The sequence below is a fragment of the Eucyclogobius newberryi genome, unplaced genomic scaffold (genome assembly GCF_026437365.1).
Source record: "Eucyclogobius newberryi isolate DKJ021-1_F unplaced genomic scaffold, fEucNew1.0.hap1 SCAF_16, whole genome shotgun sequence".
NCBI lineage: Eukaryota > Metazoa > Chordata > Actinopteri > Gobiiformes > Gobiidae > Eucyclogobius > Eucyclogobius newberryi.
The window spans coordinates 11,774,485-11,797,576 of NW_027315790.1; the positions used below are offsets into that span (position 1 = coordinate 11,774,485).

Genomic DNA, 23,092 nt, shown 5'->3' on the forward strand with positions numbered 1-23,092 from the left:
TTTTGGCTTGTATAAATGCTAATCAACAATCATTATTTTTAACACATATCCTAAACTGCCCCAGACTAATGATGTCTATGTAGCGCTTTCAAAACGACTGTGCATTGACCTCGTCTGTGAGGGAGCAGAAGCTTTTTGACTGGGGCTTGAGTCAAGGAATAGCAACATTACAGGCATCTGAAGTGTACAATAACCAGCTAGCAGACTCCCATGCTGTACCACGGAGTTTGCATATTCTAATGAGCCCAATGTTCAGGGTTAGCCGCTTGCACTAATGATGCGTTTAGCTCTTAATAAATCAGTTAAGGCAGCGAGCTCCCTCCCTGCATGTTTCATTATTATGCAGCTTGTGTGTCTGTGTGCTATTATGCTGTAATTTTGGGAACAAGCATAAGTGAGTGAATAAGTCTCTTTGTCAGGGACTGTGTCAGAGCTGGAGTGGAGTCTTCATTTAGGTCTAGACTGTGTATATAATATTGATCACATTCACTTCCTAAACACTGTCACTTTAACCATAATTTAATCACCCACTGCACTGTTCACTTTCTGCATTACATGTAAAGTCAACTGTAAATTTGTGTACATATTAGCAGATTTAAATTGTTTCTCTTTTTTTACTTTTAACGTTTTATGTTGCACAGAATCACCAAAACAAGTTCCTATGTTTGTGAATTCTGTTCATGGACCATGGCAATAAACCATTTCTGGTACTGATTCTGACATGTCAAATACACAAATTTCTACTGCATTGATACGGAAAAGTTTCCTCCCCCCTCCCTCTTGTGATGGCAGCATTCTTGCTGTTGTTTGACTGCTCACACATCACCTCTACTGCACTTTTACTACAATGACTATTATATTGGATTCATACGCTATGTGATATTATATTGTCCTCAGATAAACAAGATGAACCACAGCAGTCTGTAAAGTCATGGACACTAAGTGCTTTGGGACAGCCTCCTGTCGGTGTGGTCAGCACTCTGCCGACAGCACACTTACAACACAGGAGCTTTGTGCAGCAGCCTAATGTCTCAGCTGGGACCAGCCCATATTTCTGTTTTATTTCACACAGTGATGATTCACATTTATGTGTCAGAAATTGCTCTAAAATGTAGACTTTACAGAGCTGCTGACTTCTCTACAGTGATTTAATGGTCCAATCAGTTAACAATGCTGAACAGCGCAAATTAAACAGTGAGGGTCAGCTCATTTGCATCCTACAATTAGCCGTGATAAGGGGAGAGATGTAAGCTTTAAGCAGCCGCTAATTTCTCTCAGCGTGAGCACAAACACAGGCTGTATTTGGGGTCAGCCAGTTTCCACAACAGTGTAACATCATCCTTTTGTCAAACCATTAGTGTGGCCTTCCTCACTAAGAAAGAAATAAGAGCAAAAATGCCTTTGCAGCTTCATCTTGCCGCTGCCAATTTGGCCCAGTGGTGGTTCGAAGGTCGTTAGGCCATGCTTGTATCAGGAGGATTAGTCCTCAAATGGGATTAACGTCTTGTATGAAATATGGAGGAATGGCCTGTAGAATACTCAAGCAAGTAAGAGAGCAGAAATATTTAAATACAGACTGACACATTCAAGTTAAAAGATAATGTTATTATAAATAAGAGCTGGAGGGAGGAGGCTTGTGTGGATGGAGATTACAATGAGATATGGAATTTGTGGGCTAATTTGGTTAAATATCATGAGATTGGGGTAGTGTAAAAATGGCAGAACAATGAACTAGACTCTTGTCGCTCAGGCGCTTTGAATGTCACACCAGCCAAAAAATGCATAATAAAGAAGAAAAAAATATAAATCGCACTTGAGTATAAGTCGCATTTTTGGGGATCATTAATTTGATCAAATCCAAGACTAAGAACATCTTGAAATGCAATTTAAAATAATAACATATTAGAGAATGACTAACATGTTGAATAGGTGTACGAATGCTAACGTAACACATTCAGCTACATGACGCACAGACGTTAACTGTGGCACATTAGCCACACCGGACCGGCAGCTCCACGCTCAGTCGGTACCATCAACAAGATAGATTTACACAAAGCATAAACCATCGATACTGAAGAAAGACTGGGTTACGCCAAGTATGAACCATCAATACTGGAGCACAACAACATGGTGAATAGGTGTACGTATGCTAATGCTAACACCTTCAGCTACATGACACAGACAACAAACTGTGGTAAGTGTCTGGTATGTTAACGTAACATATTAACAGTTATTCAGATAACTATAGCATAAAGAACATGCGAACACCGCTTTACCAAAGCATCAGTTTTACCCCAAAACACTAAATCCATTGAATTCTTCTTCCTCAGCGTCACTTCTAAACAGCAGTGCCCACGGTCCGTTCTTCAGCACCAGACAATAGCACGGCAAAAGCACCTGCATTGACACCGAGTTCAGTTTACAGTTGTGCACTGAAGAGGAAGCTGCGATCATACCTCATTGTCCTTGTTGAAGACTTTGGTTTAGTCCTGTTCTAGTCCTGGTTTAGTCCTGCTCCAGTCCAGGTTTAGTTCCAGGATTAGCCTCGGTTTAGTCCCAATTTTGATGCTGTGTTTGCGAAAGTGTAAAGGCAGCCTCAACGTTGTTTTGAGTAGTTTTGACTAGTTCCGATTTTACTGGTACATACATTACTGCACTTGTTACTCTGCACAATTAATCACAACCTCGGTGTCACTTCTAAACAACTCCCCAAACTCCAGAGGTAGAGGAAGGGTCGGCACTAGATTATATAGGGAATCAGAAAGTTACAGAGTCCAAAATGGCGGCCCAAATCACTTGCGGCTCATCATTTTGCAAGTGTAATACAGTGCTAAATTTGACTGCTAGAATTATTTGTAGAAAGATAGATGTTTTATTAATCCACCCAAAAAAAATCATTCGGGTGTCCATGTAGCTCATTCATACATAAAATAAGTCAATAAATACATTATAATAAATTAGAAGCCCATGTAGCACATGCTTGATGATTTCTAGTATTACTTGTATTCATGGTACAATTAGTTGCAACAATACTACTTTGATCCTAAACTCTTTACTTTTAATTGAATAACCATATTACCATATTATAAGTATTTTTACTTCTACTTATGTAATCATATTTCTCTATAATGTATTCATGACAAGCTAAAGGAAGTTTCAAACTCATTTGAAGTAATCAGAAGAGAAGTGTCTGACACTTTGAAATGAGCCTAAGGTCTACATCTGGGCTCTGCATGTTACATAACTGAGAGCATTCAAGAGTCGCTCACTAAAACATGTCGCAAAGCCTTCACCGCACTGTCCAAACTGAGGAGATAATCGACCATAATGCATTTCCCTTATCTACGGTACTTGTTTTTACTATAAATACTGCGACTCCCAATACCAGAGCAGACGGTGCATTGCATATTACAAATATTTTATTTGAGTGCATAAAGCTGCTCCAAGTTGCAATGCAAATGTATATTTTTTCTGTCTGAGTGCGTGCCTGATATCATGGGCATTGACAAAACATTATGCCTCCCACTGCAGCAATCATACACCACCAAACTAAATTTACACTTTAATAGAAACATATGACTCCTTGCTGTTATTGGAGTTGTGTAAAATTGTATCAACATACATAAATATGTCTCTAAAGCACAACCTACAATTGAATCTACTTGCTGTTGAATTTGCTTTAGTTCTGTTCATCTGCCTCTTGTAATTTTTTTAAATCTATTCAAAATACAAAAAGTGTACATTAAAATGCTTCATTCTCTTAAGTCTTGGCTGTTTAAAGTGTATAGAGAATGATAAAATGTGTCTGTCACACACATTTAGTCCAAAGTGTGTACACGTGAACATCTGATCACATGCACAGCACACAGAGAGCGCTCACTTTATCTGCTCTGGGCCAAAGGCATTGTTATTTGAAAATTCTCAACCCCTCATCGGCTTTTCCATATTGTCACATAAGACACTGAATATACATTTTAGATTTTAGATTTCTGTGTTATGTTATCCAAGCCCTCCAAAAGTTATTTAAGATCAACACACCTAACAATCTTGTATAGTCAAACCTAGACTGCACAACATTCCACTAAAACTCCATACATGTCTAACAGGTCATTGTGCATGGCATGTCTGACACTATTAAGGTGATTGACTTTGTGTTCGTGTTCATGGATGCGTGTGTTGTATTTGACCAAAGGTTCTGTGTTGCAAAACTGATTTCCGCTGTCCTCAAAGTCCTCCTGTCTTAAATGTGTACTGTGAAAAAATGACAGGGAAAAGGCATTTTTTTCACTGGTGCTTTGGGTCCGCCTACAGCCCTGTTGCCTGGCAACTCCCCAGACGACATCTTCTAAAAGAAACCGAGCTAGAGCAAGCTTTAATGTGACAGAGCAAACTTCTGAAGCATTGTAGCTCATTTTGTCCTGTTGTTTGGATGGGATTGGATTGGATTGGACGGGTTTGCTCCGAGTATGTAGAGTACTGATGCAGAAGGTCTCACTATGAATACAGACATTTTCATGAAGAATGTTATCCTTTAACCAAGTCCCAGTTCAACAGTTCACTTGAGAGACAGAAAATACCAAACTGATGAGCCTAAACTGCATTTGTTTTTCAAAATAATTCAGTGTCTGAGTTTGTCTTGAGTATTTGCGATTCCCTGTTGAAAATAGCCCAGCTGTGAGTCATCTTCTGCCCCACTTTGCCATAGTTCCATATTCTAATGAATTAGTTAAGCTGTTCCTTCCACCAAACAACAGTCAGTGCTCAGATTATTGTCAGGCACGTGTGACGTGTGAGTCAGAAGACACTCACGAGGGCAAGCATACAGTAGAGTGCTGTGACAAAACCTGGTCTGCTTGTTTCATGAGGTTACATTGATCTGGACATGTAGTTGTGCCGTGCTCTTAGTATGTTGAGTTTGGTCTGTCTGCAGGCAGCAATGTGCAAGTGCATACACACAGAATTAAAACTTGATGAGGGAAATGCAATTAGGTTGAGGAAAACTGCTTTTTCTTAGAAGACACAAAGGGCGGGCTTGTTTGGTATGTCAGTGCTCGGGTTCTTCTGCAGAGATGACCCATAAGAGAAATACCAATGCAAGTCCATCAAGGTCATTGAAAAAAGCTTGAATAGCTGCAATTGTCATTAATTCAAGCTCAATAGTGAACACTGGGGTCAAATGACGAGTGGAGGAGATATGACGCTGCACTTAGAGGCAGGGGGAGAGTGGGTGGACCAGACTCAAGTATAGAGCGGATACGTTAATGGAAGAATGGGCCAAACATTCAGCAAAACAAATTTTAAAACAGTACTCCAAAAAGCTGTGGCACATCCTAATAAGGCGCTGGGTAAATACATGATCATACTATAGTGTTTAGTGTTAAGTATTTAGCATCATAAAATCTTCATTGGTTTAACATTGGGCTAACTGAAAATTCTTGAGCTGTGATGACATAATCCTGATTGCTATAACATTCAAAAGACAGAGAAGCGCAGTAATGTTGGATTGTTAAGTGTGACATCAACACCAGAATAAACCAGAAAACATCTATTGCATTTCAAAACAGCTTCGTTCCAAACGCTGGATTAGGTTTAGGATTAGGTTAGAAATACCAAAATGCCATCAATGTGAATATGGCTGGAATTCTGTTGGACCCGGAAGTAGACAAAGGCAATGGCATCCTCACTAAACAGTCCCATGCATGTGTTTCAAATGAGGATTGTTGCCATAGAAATTAACAATTTAAAATAAAAAAAATTATTATACGTTGTGAATCAGCAAATGTCCTCAGAAAGTCCTTCAAATCAGTAAGAAGTACCCGTATATTCATGCCAATTAGAAACGGGGGTGTATGAATAGGAAACTGCTGATTGTACACAATAGTGACGTTTCCCCTAATGTCTCCCGTTGATCTATTGCAGATGAATTTACGCTAATGCTTCAGTTGATTAGTTTATCCATAACTCATGATGCAATAGACCTACTCAGGATCTCATATTCCCATTTGGTCACTTGTTAGACTGTCATGTGTTGACAAATATGGAATAGCATTACAGAGACAGCATACAGTATGTGAAAGGAGAAAGGGAAGAAGAGTTGTAAATCACATTAATGAATAAGCGTTGTAAGTTGGGGCCATTAGCGAGCCAAGCAAAGATTAATTTAACTTCAGATGACTTTGGAGACGCCTGTGGCCATTGTTTAGCTGGATTTGATTGGACACCTGCAGGATTACTGACACTGTTACTGTCATTATATCGACATGAGGACACAATGTAGCTGTTATTGAAATACAAGCCATTTTTTTGTTGAATAATGTGATGTGTTGAGTAGTTGAGTTTGTAGACATTAGGAGGTCATTTTCTTTTATTATTATTGCTTTTTCTTTTGTGTTATTTATGCATGAATGACTCGGTTTTTGGAGTTTGTAATGTTTGAACTGTTGATTTATCCTGTACATGAAATTAACATCAAACTTGAGCTTTATGCCCCTTTCTTTTATGGCTTGATAAACTGTTTGATTTGCCTCATCTCTGTTTCTCCGTGTTTGTCAACAGCCGGATCCTCACGGCCGAGACATCGCCATCCGTCCTTTCTTGGAGCACTGTGAGAACACCCACATGACCATTTGGCTTGGCATCGTTTATGCCTACAAGGGACTGTTAATGGTGAGAGGACACAGAATTCTCTCATGTACTCTCAGTCTGGAGACTCAAATGCCTCTTTTCACACCAATGCACATGCGGCTTATGGTCCTTATGGCTCCATAGGCATTTCACTTTACTTCCTGTTCAGACATATCTCCAGGTTTATTAAACCTTTACCATGACAATGACATGTGCAATTGAGTGTGATATTGTCTGCTGATTAAAATAAATGCTACACAATGATAGATCTGCTTGTTTTAAAAAACTAGTGGACTTAATGTAATTACATCTGACTTATAAGATAAGATAAGATATTCCTTTATTGTCCACACATGGGGAAATTTCATTGTTGCAACACAGGTAGATACAGAAGAAAGGGACAAAACACTCTTAATAGAAGAACTCTTATAAACAAAACTCTTAGGTTTAGACTAACCCTTATAATTTAAGAATTAATGTAATGTATGTATGTATATCTTTTCTATCTAACGTGTCTAGAAAAAGGATGTCAATTTTTTTTATTTAAGGTTAAGGGTTAGGAATAAACTTTTAGACATAAAGACGTTTTTATGTAACTAACGAAACAGATAACAGCTGCCCAGGGCCTGTATCTCAACCAATATTTATTACCCCAACTCCCTATGCTACATAACTTTTATTATATTAAACGGCAGCTCAGTACAAACGCAGACAATCGATAATCTTATAATCCTACATAATAGTGTATATCAACAAAGGCATAAATACTTTGATATTTTGTTCCCACAGTTGTTTGGCTGCTTCCTCGCCTGGGAAACGAGGAACGTGAGCATCCCTGCCCTCAACGACAGCAAATACATCGGGATGAGTGTCTACAACGTGGGCATCATGTGCATCATCGGTGCAGCTGTGTCTTTCCTCACACGGGACCAGCCCAATGTGCAGTTCTGCATCGTGGCCTTGGTCATCATCTTCTGCAGCACCATCACACTGTGTCTGGTTTTTGTCCCTAAGGTTAGTTAGGAGTTTGTATATTCATGGGTTTTAGTCTGTATTCCCTGTTATTAGTTGCCATTTTGAGGACTTTGACCATTTAGACATGGCAATAGCAATTAATCATCTCTTGAAATAGGACAGTGTAATCAATCCTAATTACAATTACTGCTCCAATCAATTATGAAAATGCTTCTGAATGGTATGGGTGCTCATTCTGTAAAATCACAGTAGCTTTTAAAACATAAATCACCCATTTTTACTAATAAATTATCTACTCTCCATCTAAGTTTTTTTTGACAATTTTCGAAAATGTATATAGATGGTTGTTTCGAATAAGCATGATTCAAAATATGACCCAATTCCCCTTTTTTTTACATAATCAAAAAGCCATACAGACATACAGAGCTACTGTCACCCCATTTACAAGTAATTCATATACAAATACATTACACTAAATGATAACTAATATGAAAGGGGTTTGAGGTGTTTGAGGTCAAGTTAAACTAGTGTTAAATATCAAATCAACACTAACATATCCAGCCCACAATGTGCAGAATGCCGACTATATCTAACCCTCATATCTTCGATTTCAGCTAATTACCATGAGAACAAATCCGGATGCAGCCACTCAGAACCGGAGATTAAAGTTCACCCAGAATCAGAAGAAGGAAGACTCCAAGACCTCCACCTCTGTCACGAGTGTTAACCAAGCCAACACTTCGCGGCTAGACGGGCTGCAGACAGATAACCACCGGCTGCGCATGAAGATCACAGAGGTCAGCCCTTTTCCATTGTTAAGCTGGCACACAATGTGACGCAAGCAAACATGAAAAGAAGAAAACATTTGCAGCCAATTGAATAGTACGAAGAAGCAATTGCAGCGTTTTGTTCTACACAGAGCAGTCACCGTAATGTGTGTTTTCTCATAATTGTGTGGCCTATTTAAGCGTGGTTGGCTGGTACAGAGAGACTGTTTATGCAAAACTGATGCAACTTATTTTCTGGTGAATTATGTACATTTGTATGTTGGCCCTGCGACGAGTTGGCCACTGTCCAGGGTGTACCCCGCCTAAGGCCCGAAGTCACTGGGATAGGCTCCAGTCACCCGCGACCCCGAAAGGGAACAAGCGGTAGAAAATGGATGGATGTTATGTGTTTCATCATCATTTTCTTCCTGTTGTATTTTAAAGTTGGATAAAGAGCTGGAGGAAGTGACCATGCAGCTGCAGGACACGCCCGAAAAAACACCCTACATAAAACAGAACCACTACCCAGACGCAAACAACATCCTCAGCATACGCAACTTCACGGACGGCAAAGGTGAGACACTGACGATACATCACTCTTTCCCCCCAGGAATGAAATAAAAAACACCAAAATCGGCTTCCTACATCCTCAAGATACTTTTTGATGACAGCATAAAACAACATATATTCAGCTTGATATACAGTAATATAGCTGAGTACAGGAAAAAGAGTGATTGATGCTGCATCGAGTGCTTAAAATGTTGAATAGACAGTATTCAGTGGACAGTGAGAGTTGAGGAGAATGAGGGGGGAATTTTTTTTTTATATTATTCCATACGTGGGTAAATTGAGTGGACATGGGTCACATAGCATATCGTACTTGAACTAAATGAAAAGGAGTTCAACTAAAGATGCCTTGATAATGTTGGTCAGGCCAACATAGCTCGGGATTGTGTCGACATAATTAATTATGTTTCTTCAAAAGTTTTCTGACACTATAAACAAATACATTTATTCACCAGTAGTGACCCATCATCTTGTGTATTTTTTAATATATTGTTTTGGCTAATGCATCTCTCCTCAACGTTTACACACTGGTCACAATCTGCTGCCAACAAGCTTTAATCACCTTATTCTACACTTACCTCGCCCACTTTTCCCTCTTTTTTGCTACGGATCGACATTTCCAGTTGAGAAAGTATTCTGTTCACTTTAAGAGAAGAATAAGGGAAAAGTCTCGCCCCTAAGATATGATAGAAAATAGATTGATTTGTGTGAAATGTTCAATGTTCAAAGTGCACCAAGGTAACACTGCACCAATTCTCTGGGCAGCCTGAAAACGGCTTTGTAGACTGTGTAGAACTTACTTTCTGTCGAGATTGGCAGAAAGAGGGGCACAATTCATGGCAGCGCCCAAAGCAACTTCTGGAATAAGGTGAATATATGCTGGTGAAATTAAACATGAAATTGAACTCAACCTTGACTTGAAACTTTTTATCCCTGCATCTATTGAAAGTGTTTCCCCCATGCTGTTCTAGATGTAACATTGTGCGTGTTTTCAGGTGTCTGACTCGGTTGTGACGTGCCTCAGGATGACTCATAAGATTAGCTGAAGTACCTGCAAAGCTCCACTGCCACTCGCTAACATTCAGCCTTTCTTTAGTCACTGTTCTAACACTCTCCCTTTATAAACAGCAGTGGCTCCACACTTGTTTTGCACCTAATTATTTGGTGTTGGGGTGTTGCTTCATGAAGAGAAGACAATAGCAAAAGTTAGAAGTTAGAACTTTTGAATAAAGGCTACTACTTCACACTTTCTGTGAGTGATGCCTTGACAGCTGTCTACTAAATATGGGGTTTGGACTCAATTTCACACAGAATAGACGTATAAACAGACATTTACTGCTTTGGCATTATACATGTTCATATTAAAGGATACATATGTTGTTTTTTGTTTAGGAACTCAAACAGAAGAAGATCATAATTTGAGGTTATGTTCATTGAAAACTCACAATATTAAGCTAAATTGGCTCAGCAATTGAAAATTCCTTTCAAACCTGCAGAACTGACGAGACCTGCCTCTTCATCTCGTAACAAGCAGCGGATTGTCCTTTCATGATTTCATTTTTGAAAAGGGATTATTTGACGTTATACTCTGACATGTACGTCTTCATCTTTTAATATTCTCAACAATTATTGATATGGGTGGGGATAGGGGATAGGTGAAAACAGGTATTTTCTGAGCACTTGAGCCTCAGTTGCAGGGCAATACAGGATTACACAAACATACATGTAACAATCAAACTATAACTTTGAGTAGCCTGATGATGAGGAAATGAGTTTAAAATCTCATTAATGTTGATTTTGCCCCTTTAATTAACAGGTCATTATTATCATATAAAAGGTTAAATACTTTTGTTCTATATCATAAAGTCATTATTATTACTAGGCCAATGAGCTTGTTTCAAATACATTTCCTTTTGGTTTAAAGTTTGGCCTCTGAGTATAATCTCCAATCTGATCTCACTTTATGTGAAGGGCAGAGCTCCTCACGCCTGCCTGTCAGTATGATCATATCTGGCTCCTAACTGTATTCATTATTATTGAGAGCAGCGCTGGTCTAAATGTGTTGGGGGCCGTGAATGAGTGGCTCTTATAAGGGGAGAACGTCATGACAACAGTGATTACACTCAAGGAAGTAATACCCCACCACTCGCTCTCTCTGGTCTCTCTGTCTTTCATTCCCTGTCAAAGTCATGAATATGCACAAGCTTATGGCCACCGCTTCATCACCAGCCAATCACAGTCAAGGTGTGGTTATTTCTGACAGATTCATGACAGATGACTTAGGCTTTATGAGATCGTTATTGATCACCCATAGCCATAAACGTTACATTTGATAGTAGATTTGTTTCATTTGGAAATAAAACTGTTATATTAATGAGGGGTGGGCAATAGAGTACATCAGTTCCAGTATCTGTATATTGGGGAAAATAGGGTGAATTATTTTGGTTGTGTCCCAGTCTGTGTGTACCCATTTCTCATTCCCAGTTTGTGCATCAGGTTTGTCTTTTTGAACAGACTGGTGAGTAAAAATGAAATAGAAGAGCAATTAGGTTACATTGTGTTTTTGTTTTTACTAAAATTAAAAATATTCAGATTTTACTTCAAATTTGTGGGCCTTGCTATGGATGTTAAAATCTAAATATTGTTTATCGGCCACAGCAGCAAGCCAAACCCCTAATATTAATGCTTTTAACGTTATCATCTAACATAACAGATTTAGATAATGTCTAAGAATGTGATTTGGCCACAAAGCCATTTTACACTGTGACATTTAAAGTAGCTGCAGAGAGAAGCAACGTTAGTGCATTTTTTTTCTGCTTCATTACATTAGCAACCGTGAAAAACTGCCCAACGAACAAAACATTCACAGCTCCCATAACAATGGCCGGCTAATGCCAGAGAAGCATTTTGTTTAGAACAAGAGTGTCTCAGTGGCGCTGTGGGACTATGGTGACATTTAAAAAGAATCCACATTATATTACTTTTCACAATCAAAGCCACAATCAGAACGTTGCTATTGTCAGTGAAGTAAAATTCACTACGGTTTGATGTGAACAAAAATAACATGTAGTAGAGATTATGTTATATAAATGAAATATAATTAGGCATTGTATCCAGAATAGGGTGGTAAAAAAAAAAAAATCTATACTAATCAAAACTAAAACTAGTATTGACCCTAGATACACATTTGAAGTATCAGTACTACATAATAACAGGAGAAAATGTGAACTTTAGTGATGGGCAATACCACAGATTTTTTTATTCGATCTGATACCAGGTAATACTACAGTAAATATTGCAATATCGATCCGATAGAATAAGTTTTATAACCAAATGCATTGAAACTCCTCCTCATGTGAAAATGTTTACATAGGCTATCATTTATTTTCTTTTTTATGAAAAGTATATATATATATGTGCAGAAAACCTAAAATATAAACAATGTATTACTAACCCTAAAGAAAATGTATTTAAAAAACAATATACCGGTACTATATAAGTATTGATATTTTTAATATCAATATTTCTAGTAAGTATCATTACTTTTCGATACCTGTGTCATGGTTCTGCCCATCACTAGTGACCTTTCAGCAGTTTTAGCTTAATCAGAACCAGAATAAGATCACAATATTTGATAAAGAAGTGTTGAAAACGTCAGTGTATTTTCTATTACTTTGACCTAAAAAAAAATTAATTTTCAATTCTTAATGCAGTACTGTATCACAACCGGGGTTGAGAGTTGAGCACTGGTATATATACCTTAACATCCAAATTTAGTTTGAAATGTTTACATTGTGTCAAGTTTAATACAGAATAAAATAAAATAGACTATAGTTGATTACAAATTATACAATAGGGACAGCTGAGCAAAAGAATAGAGTTATATAAAGGTGACAGGTGTTATTATGTGTTGTCGAGTCCAACAGCTCCTGAAGCCGGATAAAGGCCTGCTCCAATCACTGCCCACAAAGGACCTTCCAACATACATCATTTGTCACCATTGTTTCCTCCTTAAACCTCTTTTCATAGATACTGCCCATATTGTAACACAGAATTTGGGGATAACAATTTTTTGGTGTTGTGTTATTAAATCTCTAAAGCAGAATTGCTCTCAAAGTATTAAAAATCAAAATATTTGACTCTTTTCTTTCTCTAATGTAAGCACCAGTGGGTTAAAATAGAGCTGTGATGTCCCGTGTTGCCTCAGACTGAATCAGGTCAGCGCTGGTAAATCTGGGACAACCAGGGAGAAATGTGTTGTGGGGGAGAAAGGGGTCTTTCTATTACCCACTAGGTGTAATTCCCAAATCCCATAAGGATGTTTACAGCGGTGTGTTCAACCAGCATCCCCCTGGAAGCACAAGGGCAATAGCAGAATCATGTCTGTGAAGAATCGGACCTGTTCCCCTGCGACACAGAGAAGAATAAAAAAAGATGCGGTTATTTATTGAGATGGAGGGTTTTCTGTTGCCAGGATTGTTTTTGGTGCAATTGCAAAGTTAAAAATACTACGTACAGCCTTGGCGCATTAGAGCTGTCCCTAAATTAGAAGATTACTGATTCAGTTCTAGCTCTGAGCACTTCTCCAGCATTACACTTGTGCTGTATGCAGTTGATTATTTGTAGGATTTTTGATTAGGAACTGATAAGAAAATGCAGGGATCTTCACTAAACTATACATCAAAATCAATATTTCCCTTGTCATGTTCTTCTATAGATGGTGAGAAGTCCATCCTTAAAAACCACCTGGAGCAGAAACCCCAGGCGCAGTGGGGCTCCATGGACCCGTCCCGAATAAACCGAGGTCCCCTGGAAGACATCAACTCACCGGAACAGTAAGCTCTGCCCTACCACTGTAACCCCCTCCTCTATGTCAGCATCCTCAGCACACCAAACGCGTCACACAAACTGCACCACTCATAGCAGCACTGAGGCGGTTGTCGTGGCAACAAGCCTGCTAAAGCATGGGCCGACCCGCTTCTCTCCCACACACATCAGCACACTGCTAACCACATGCTGTCTCTGTGGCTATGTTGGACATGCTGTACATATCTACACGGAGCCATGCATCCTCTTGATTGATGTGTTGTCATAACATGTAAATGATGATTGTCTGACAAACGCAGTTCTCATCGACTTATTATTCATAACAAGTGAATGTTATAATAAGGGCATTTCAACTTTATCAGTGGAGTGACAGTTTGTGCATTGCTTAGCTCTTCAGTGTTTCTAAACAATTGAAGGAGAATGCAAAAGTCCATTTGAGCTGAAAGAACGAGGGAAGAGGGACAAGCACAACAGGGCTTATATTGTGGGGGGCCCCAATATTAAAAGTGCATGGTAAGAATGAACGGTTTGTATGGAGCTAAGAAGCCAAAAGAGAATGAGGTAGACACTTGCAGGGGCTTATGTAACCAGTGATTTACAGCTCGCATTGGAAGCAGCTCTGAAAATAGACAGGGAGGAGAACAGAAGTAAAGGAACACTCACAGTAGTTCCCATGCCGCATGAATGTTTGATCACATGGTGAGAGCAGAGATGAAGAAACAGAACAGAGCGGAGGACGACACAAATGCAAGAGACAGAAAGAGGTGTAGAGATGCCTTTCTGTGTAAAATGGGATCATCTATTAGGCTTTAAAAGACATCTGCAGCTGACCGATATTCAATTCAACATTAATCATTTATCTGAGATTCACCCTAATCTAATCATATATATTTATATTTTTTACATAACTGCCATCTTGTTATGTAATTTTTGCAAATGGCTGCAAATGGCACCATGACTGCAGAGATGGGTGCTACCAGTCTCACTAGGTGGAGGATGGAATGGTCCTTTTTTCAGCTAATCCAAGAAGCAGGGAGAAATAGTACATTAAGCCTCTGTAATGAAAATAGTGTAAGAAGGAAAATATGTTTTGATCAGAAAATAAAATAAAAATAAAAAATACATAAAAATGTCTTTTCCTTGTCTGTCTACAGCATACAGCGCCGACTGTCCTTGCAGCTGCCCATTCTGCACCACGCATACTTACCATCCATAGGAGGGGTGGATGCCAGTTGTACTAGCCCAAATGGGAGCCCTGGTTCCAGCCCGCGACACAGACACATGCCCCCCTCATACCGGGTCATGGTCTCTGGCCTGTGAGCTTCGTTCACACCCCACCTGGCTCTTTGCAAATGAGACATGTGTGTTTACTTTTACACAGACAAGACTGATATCATCAGCATTATGTGTGTTACGTCGTCTCAGAAAGGAGGGACTTAGGGAAGGAGGCTTTAACTCTTGGGATCAGGCCTCTACTACGATTTAAAACCCTTGAAGTCAGGACGGGGTGTGAAAAGGCCATGGGTGACCCTGTTGGGACTCAGTCCCCTTGTCCATCTGCTCCTCTTACATGCGCCTATACACAAGTGAAGTACACGCCGCAGCAGTGGACAGGCCCTGACCAGGACGTGTAGCCTTACTTGGAGGGAAATGTCTCTTTTTGTTATCTGTCGTATGTACTGTATGAGCTTGCGTGTTCACGTGAGCCTGTGAGTATTTCACAGTTACAAGTGGCATGGGAACGTGGAATATACAAAAACCCAACAAAGGAGTATTTGCATCGCGCCCTTTTCAAAGTGACTTGTGGAGACATGTAAATACCATTTTTTTGACTTGATGTACTGTAACTTTGTATATGCAGTGAATGATCAGATCAATTCTATGTGTGGTACAGGTCTTAAAAACTAGAGTTTATAATCAGAGAAGCAGATATATTTATGAAGGAGAAATGAAGTATAAGTTGGACTGCTCTGAGGCCAGGTGCTGAAAAAGTTGCTAATGAGCAGTGCGGCAACTCATTATTAAAGTGTGTATGACAGGTTTTTACGATTTTCTAGTTTTGACTTTATTTGGTGTATTTATACCCGTTGTACACATAAATTATAGTTTTACACCAATCGAGTAGGTATTTGTGGGGAAAACATTGAAAAATCTGTAGAAAATTACAGGAAGTGACATCACACTAGGGACACTAATTCAATTTAAACTGTATGCATAATTTTACACAGAAAGAAACAACTTGTTTGACACTCTAAACATTAATTCAACAAAACAAAACTCCTCTGATATATGAAAAAATTGTGACATTAGATGAGTTTTTGCCTAGTATTTGCTGTCCTAGTGTGATGTCAGAAATTACAAACAGGAAGTGAAATTCTAAACCTAAAAAATGTGCTATTCTGGGATAATATTTTTCTCAAATTCAAAATATATTTATCTTAACTGCATTTTAGTTCAATAAGTTGTCCAACCTGTCATAGGCACTTTAAAGTCACAACTAACAATACAAGAAAGGCGCCATTTAATTATGATAAAATGCACATTGCTTTTTCTCACTCTGCTAAATGTGCAAGTCCGGTCTTAATCAATTAGTTTACATAAATGTTTGCCTTTTCATAATACATCTGTAGAAAGCAACAGAAGCCTTGAATGACAAAACCCCTGTATGTAACACTACAAGAGTGTTCAGAAACAGTATCAGAATCAGAAAAGGTTTATTGCCATTGTCATTGGACACAGTTCGCAAACATAGGATCTTTTTTCAGAGTTAAGGTTGTAAACGTAAAAGGTTGTTTCATAATATTGTTCAAAGGCAAGAGAGGGTGGTCACCTCACCGCGCTTGCAGTCATGTTTCATAGGCCTGTTCATCGCCCTCGCAGAGTGGTTTGCACAGACTATTATGATGTCCATCTGATCCAGCTAAACCAGCACAGCAGGGCAATGGGGTTCAAGGCAGAGGCTAAAAGGCACAAGACTTCTATAAAACGCCAAAGTGAGTGATGCTGGAAAGGATGTAGGTCTACCACGCCCACAAAAGGATCTAGTGGTGGACCTGAATTTCCATGTGGTGGTGTTTGTCGGTGAACACGCAGAGGCCCACCCACTCTTCTGTAGCTTTCAGTGATGGCACCACTGTCGATCACTCTGGTAGAGCATAAAGCACAGACACAGGGTTTTCATGAAAAACCCTTCACACTTACCAACACTGCCCATACCTCCGTTGCTATGGAAATTTACCAACTTACATTCAAACTTGGCCCAAGAAAGCAAAGCGGGACACAATTTCTCCACAACTGTCTTCAGAGAAGAAAAAGTGAACAGGGACAGTGGACAGTCTGCAGACATTTGTTGTTACTGTGAGACGTTTGTTCTCAGCATATGTTTCACCATTGGTGTCTTGGTTTTTAGTTTTTAAGGCGTTGCCATGCGCTGTGCCTGTTGTCTTACTGTAGCCTTGGACTGATAATGACAAAACAACTACATTGGCTGCACCTGTGTAAACCTTATGTGTCATAGTTTTATTTTGATTCAACGCCTCAATGCATGGGACAGTATAGGATACAGGTCCACTCCAGATGAGCTGGCCCTCCTCCTGTGCATCCAACGTACACTTCAGCTGAGAGGCCAGAGACCAGCAGCAGAGGTCCACCTGCTACAGGACATATCAGCCCCTACTTCAGGGGCAGCGAAACCCCGAGCACAGACCTCCAGGAGTCACCACCTCCCGCACCTTTGACCACCAGAGGGTTACTGTCACTTATCAAGTGAGAGACTGGGTCAAAGGTCGGCTCTTCCTTCAGGAGAGGAAAAGCCAACCACACATTTTATATAATACAGTGTATGTGATTGTGTACAATTTGCTGATACCCTGATGATGGTGTCCATGTCTGGAATATTTTGGCTTTCTTAAGATGGCATGAAATCAAATGTAAGTCATAGAGGTACTTCAGTTTTTTCCGGCTGTCGTGACACATCCACTGCATTGTTCATATCACCACCAGTCGTTTTTTTGTGTTTTATTTTTTAACCTTTTGATCAGCTTTCACGTCAATGCCAAGATTCTCAGTGGACTAACATCACTACTACACAGAATGAACTATGCTACTGGTTTAACAGTTCCACACTGAGGGCAATAATGTGACAGACGTAGTAGTCAGTTATAAATTGATTCAACTCACTCCTGGCATTAACCAATCCAGTCCATCCAAATGCCAAATGCAGGTCATCAGGTGTTTTATTACTGTGCCCTATATATTTTGTTCAGTTTTTGTTCAGTCAATGTGGATGATACTTGTCCAAATGCAATTGTGGTAGGTCAAGGGCTCATCATTTCTGTGAGAGAAAAAAAAAGCATCCAGCTCCTGGTTTGTATTTACCACAGGTGACATATACGGTGCATATATAAGATACCTTTGTATGTGTCATCATCAGGGTTTCTGGATAACAAAAAACCTATGTGTCCAAACTATGACGTATATATTATGTGGAAGAACTCACAGGTCCATACTGTTACTGTTTTGTCAGTTTGATATGTGCTTACACTTGGATTCAGTTCAACAGAGTTTCAAACCGTAAACCTATGCTTAATGCAACATGTTCAAGAGGGGCAATAACTTGTTTTATTACAGAAAGAGTAGAAATCTCTATATAAATAAATATATATGTATATGTAAAAGATCTTTTCATTTTTACCTAGGAAATATTTGACACATATGCCACAAGGATATTTGAAAGTCATTTTCATTTTACAGTATCTGTAACTATGTTATGTACAAATGGGGAATAAATATGGAAATTGTATAAATGAGTATCACACTTGAATCACATCAACATTTTTGAAGCCATTAGTTTTGTCATTTTGGGACAATACAAATAACAGTTTTCTTTTTCTGTTTGAATGTTATGGACAGCCTTTACTTTTCACATCATTGTTAAATAAAGTGAGACTGAACATATTGTGTTGAGGTGTGTTTTAGTGCATCATTCCTTCCACCAGTTCTTCTTTCATGTTACTTTTGGCATGCAGCAAAAAGCAAAAGACAAACGGTATAAATACAGTCATGCCTGAGATTAGAGGTGGTCAGTAAATTAAGTTCTGTAGCAGACAGGGTTTGAGGATCTGCACCTTACTCCAGTCATATTTTAGTTAAGTTAATTACTTTGACTACTTCATTTGAAAGATACTGTAAATGTAATACTTTCTAAAAAGTGTTCAAAGTCTTTGTTATTTTGGTAGAGAACTTTTCCAAATCTTTTGCTGCATTTAAAGCGTCTCTCACTCCAGAGACTTGTTTTGTGCTGATGTGTTGTTACAGACTCACAACAAAGATAGTTTGTAGTTGTTACTTGACTTTATTTCATTTTTAGTGTCATTAAGAATATCTGCAGTTCTAATCAATAACAAGCTTTTAAATTGGCTTATTCCTGCATTTGTTTTAGAGATGGTAAATATACAAAATAGATTTCCAATGTATCCATTCTAACCAAATATTTCTATGATCGTTTACATTTATACTAGTTTTACAGGTTAAACGGAACAGAATAAGCCCAAAATACAATTTGCATCTTGTAATTAGATGTACCCCATTATATTTTATTATTTTTGAAGCCACAAAATCATCATTCCCAACTCTAATATGAAATGTTTGATAAAAAAATGTGTTTTCAGTAATAAGCAATTTCTACAGCAAACACTTAAGTACTTTAACTTAATGATTTGACTGAGACACGTTTACTTTGACTTGTTCTTGTAATGGAGTAATATTTGACCAGGAGTACGCTACATCTTTTAGACACATTCCAGTAGTCAAATCAGTAGATGTTGGTCTGTAGTTGTCTGCTTTCACATAGTATATTATAATTTACCATATAAACATTTCAGGAATAAACTCCACTCGCACCCGCCAGACCAGAGTTCACTCACGTGTTTTAATTTGATTAGTCAGACAAACTTTAGGAAACGACTAATCTGAATATGTCATTAAAATGCCTGTGAGGATGTTTAATAATTGAAGAGTTGGAGGAACCCAGCGGCAACAGTATTTTGCCACTGGGTTCCTCCATTGGGTCGTGTGGTTGTGTACTGTGTGAAGGCCTGGGTTCTGTTGTCAAGGCTTTTCTTATTCTTACTCAAATATATATTATGTGAATGCTAGAGTACACTGTAGTTCTGCCTTCTTGAACCCGCAAAATGAAAAAACAATAATAGTTACATACAAAGCTTACAACAATGCTTTTGGTTTATACAATATACATAGCACATACGTTGGAGTATATCGTCATGAGAAGGAGCAGCACTGGAGACACCACAGTGTGTAAATGCAGCATGACCTTCTCTCTCGTCTCGAGGGATCGTGTTGTGCAAATGGAAGCCAGGTTGATTAAGTTGACCCTGGTGTCACTTAATGTTCGAGGTGAAACTTGAATAAGAACGGAGGAGAAAAAGGAGAATTATAGTAACAGCCTTTATTTAATGTGTGTAAAAAATTAACATTACAATTGCCTCCATGTCACTTTATATTACTGAAGAAATGCAGCACAAGGTTAAACATATTTACAACGGATAACTGGGTTCTACAATGCCAAACATACTGTGGCAGTATGGCCTGCGGGCAGACCATGCCACTTCCTATTGGCTAATCATTAGGGCCGTTGGCCAATAAAATGTTGTTCCGTTTTGTCATTCATCCTCTGACCTACGCACTTCCTGGGTCTGGGTGTTGCTCCACGTACCTCCGCTCTCCAGTGCCGTGGCCTGTCACCTGGCGCCGCTTTGATAACGCTCCGATGTGATCTCTGCTGACTCGGGATTGTTGTGGTCTCGCTGTCATGGCCCCACAGCGCGTGGTCCCGGGCAGCTAACGTGATGTAACCTAAACTCTCTGGAGCGGCGGTGTGCGCTGGAGCCGTTGACTTGCCCTGCCCTCTGTTGATATGGATGTCTGTGCCCTGTGTTGTCCAGATCCACTGGACTCTTAAAAGACTATACATCCACGCATAAAGAACTGATACGAACTGTGTTGTTACCTAAGCCTGTGTTAAAGTATTTATTAAATTAATAGCCTGTTAAATAAATTACATGTGAAACTGGAATCTGCCTCTGTATAATCAAGAACGAATCTGTGTGTCCTTTTAGTTAGTTTTCCGGGTGTAAGCCCGGTGGCGTTGTTGGTTTTATTTTCTTTATTTTTATTTAATTTAAATTAGTTTAAAACATTTATCGTACCACAAGAATGCCACATTTTGGCGTTGTTGGCAGGATCTTTGATTTTAAAAATACAGAGGCAAGGTTTCCAGTGTATATTGTTGGTGGTCCTATCCCAGTGAGCTAAATACCCTGACTAGAGTGTTTGTACATGTGTTGGTCTAAACCTGCATTGATCGTCAGTGTTCTGTTTTTCTTTTGTTTTCAATGTGTACATTTGCATGCATTTTCATGTTTGGTTTGGTTTTTTTGCTTTAGTTTAATGTACATTTTGTTTTCAATAGCCAAAACATGTTGGTCATTTGACATGGTTGCTTTATCTGACACTTGTGGAATACTTGAGCTAAGGTTTATAGTATAGCTGTGGAGCTCAAAATTGGTAACCTGTGTAATTTTATTTGTGTCGTGTTTAAGGGCAAGGCAACGGAGGAGTGGTCGTGGATTGTGGGAGTGTGTGGGTCACAGCAGCTTTGTCCAAGCGGCAAGTGCTGTGCCTGGCGGCCTCCAGTGGGTGGCTCGTACCCCCCAGCAGTGGTATGTGAGATGAGATGAAGGATGCCTCGCTTACGGTCGGCGACAAGCCAGCTACTGTTACAGTTTTGTCAGAGGGGAAGAGCCTGAGCACAGCTTTAGCAAGTATGGGGCAAAGTAAATTTTTTAGGGTGTGTAACGTTCAACCACTGGGGGTCTTAAGGACACTTCATCTAGCTCCAGGAGTGAGTAGAGGATGAAGAGGCGGCTAGGAAGCTGTACCAGTTGGGGTGGATGTCTTTGTGAAGTGTTTAGGGCTGAGCAACCGTTGCCTTAAGGGAGGTAGCTCACTGCGCCCAAATGTCACCCAGGTCTGTGTGATCTGATTGAACCGGCCATGTCATTTCAGGTGCTGGCTGAGTAAAGTTGCCGTCAAGGCCCCTCATCTGTGTTGAGAGTGTAAGATGAGGTAGCTGTAGCTTACAGCTTAGGCGGTTGGAGAATCCGACTTGCGTCATTTTAAATGGTTTTAACCTTGCAGAGGTGTATCTGACAACCCTGTTCCCGTTCGGTGAGTTTAATGGTTATAGTTGACCTATGTGTACGAATTTGTATGTGTGTGAGGCCTAAATATCGTCGGGACGCCGATTAAATGTTGGGGGGATAGATGTGGCAGTATGGCCTGCGGGCAGACCATGCCACTTCCTATTGGCTAATCATTAGGGCCGTTGGCCAATAAAATGTTGTTCCGTTTTGTCATTCATCCTCTGACCTACGCACTTCCTGGGTCTGGGTGTTGCTCCACGTACCTCCGCTCTCCAGGTAGTAGTTGTCCCTTATGCTAATGCAATTCGATCGTGTAGTTTTACTCATAAAATGGTTTCTGTGGTTTAGTGCCGTGGCCTGTCACCTGGCGCCGCTTTGATAACGCTCCGATGTGATCTCTGCTGACTCGGGATTGTTGTGGTCTCGCTGTCATGGCCCCACAGCGCGTGGTCCCGGGCAGCTAACGTGATGTAACCTAAACTCTCTGGAGCGGCGGTGTGCGCTGGAGCCGTTGCCTTGCCTTGCCCTCTGTTGATATGGATGTCTGTGCCCTGTGTTGTCCAGATCCACTGGACTCTTAAAAGACTATACATCCACGCATAAAGAACTGATACGAACTGTGTTACCTAAGCCTGTGTTAAAGTATTTTTGAAATCGAGGATCCTGCCGGCGGCGCCGGGGTGTGGCATTCTGGTGGTGCTATAAATGTTTTAAACTAATTTAAATAAATTACATGTGAAACTGGAATCTGCCTCTGTATAATCAAGAACGAATCTGTGTGTCCTTTTTAGTTAGTTTTCCGGGTGTAAGCCCGGTGGCGTTGTTGGTTTTATTTTCTTTATTTTAATTTAATTTAAATTAGTTTAAAACATTTATAGTACCACATGAATGCCACAATACCATAATATTGGCGCCTTGTAAATCTCCTAAATTGTGTTTTTGGTCAACATTCCTAACCTTGATCATCTTGACTTATCAACAAACCAGACTCAATTTTAATATGTTAAATTAACCATAGATAGAGTCCTACGCCTGGGAGAAGGGCTCCAGAAGCATAAGTGTAATTATTATGATGATATGAATTCCCCTCAAGCCCCTTTGAGATTTCAG

The 23,092-nt window shown here is 39.6% G+C and overlaps 1 protein-coding gene across 2 annotated transcripts in view; it reads left to right on the top strand.

Moving 5' to 3' along the window:
* The window catches only part of gabbr2 (gamma-aminobutyric acid (GABA) B receptor, 2), a 120,945-nt gene extending 102,229 nt beyond the window's left edge, over positions 1 to 18,716 (top strand). Inside the window, exons 14-20 of one of the 2 annotated variants that reach the window (XM_072447560.1) lie at positions 6,556 to 6,666; positions 7,414 to 7,638; positions 8,214 to 8,396; positions 8,811 to 8,940; positions 13,651 to 13,768; positions 14,915 to 15,799; positions 16,271 to 18,716. In XM_072447560.1, the coding sequence (XP_072303661.1) occupies positions 6,556 to 6,666; positions 7,414 to 7,638; positions 8,214 to 8,396; positions 8,811 to 8,940; positions 13,651 to 13,768; positions 14,915 to 15,080 (933 nt within the window). In that variant the 3' untranslated portion in view covers positions 15,081 to 15,799; positions 16,271 to 18,716. Of the gene's footprint in view, positions 1 to 6,555; positions 6,667 to 7,413; positions 7,639 to 8,213; positions 8,397 to 8,810; positions 8,941 to 13,650; positions 13,769 to 14,914; positions 15,800 to 16,251 lie in introns of both variants that reach the window. The other variant, XM_072447559.1, reaches the window with a different exon arrangement.
* The last annotated feature ends 4,376 nt before the right edge of the window (positions 18,717 to 23,092 follow it).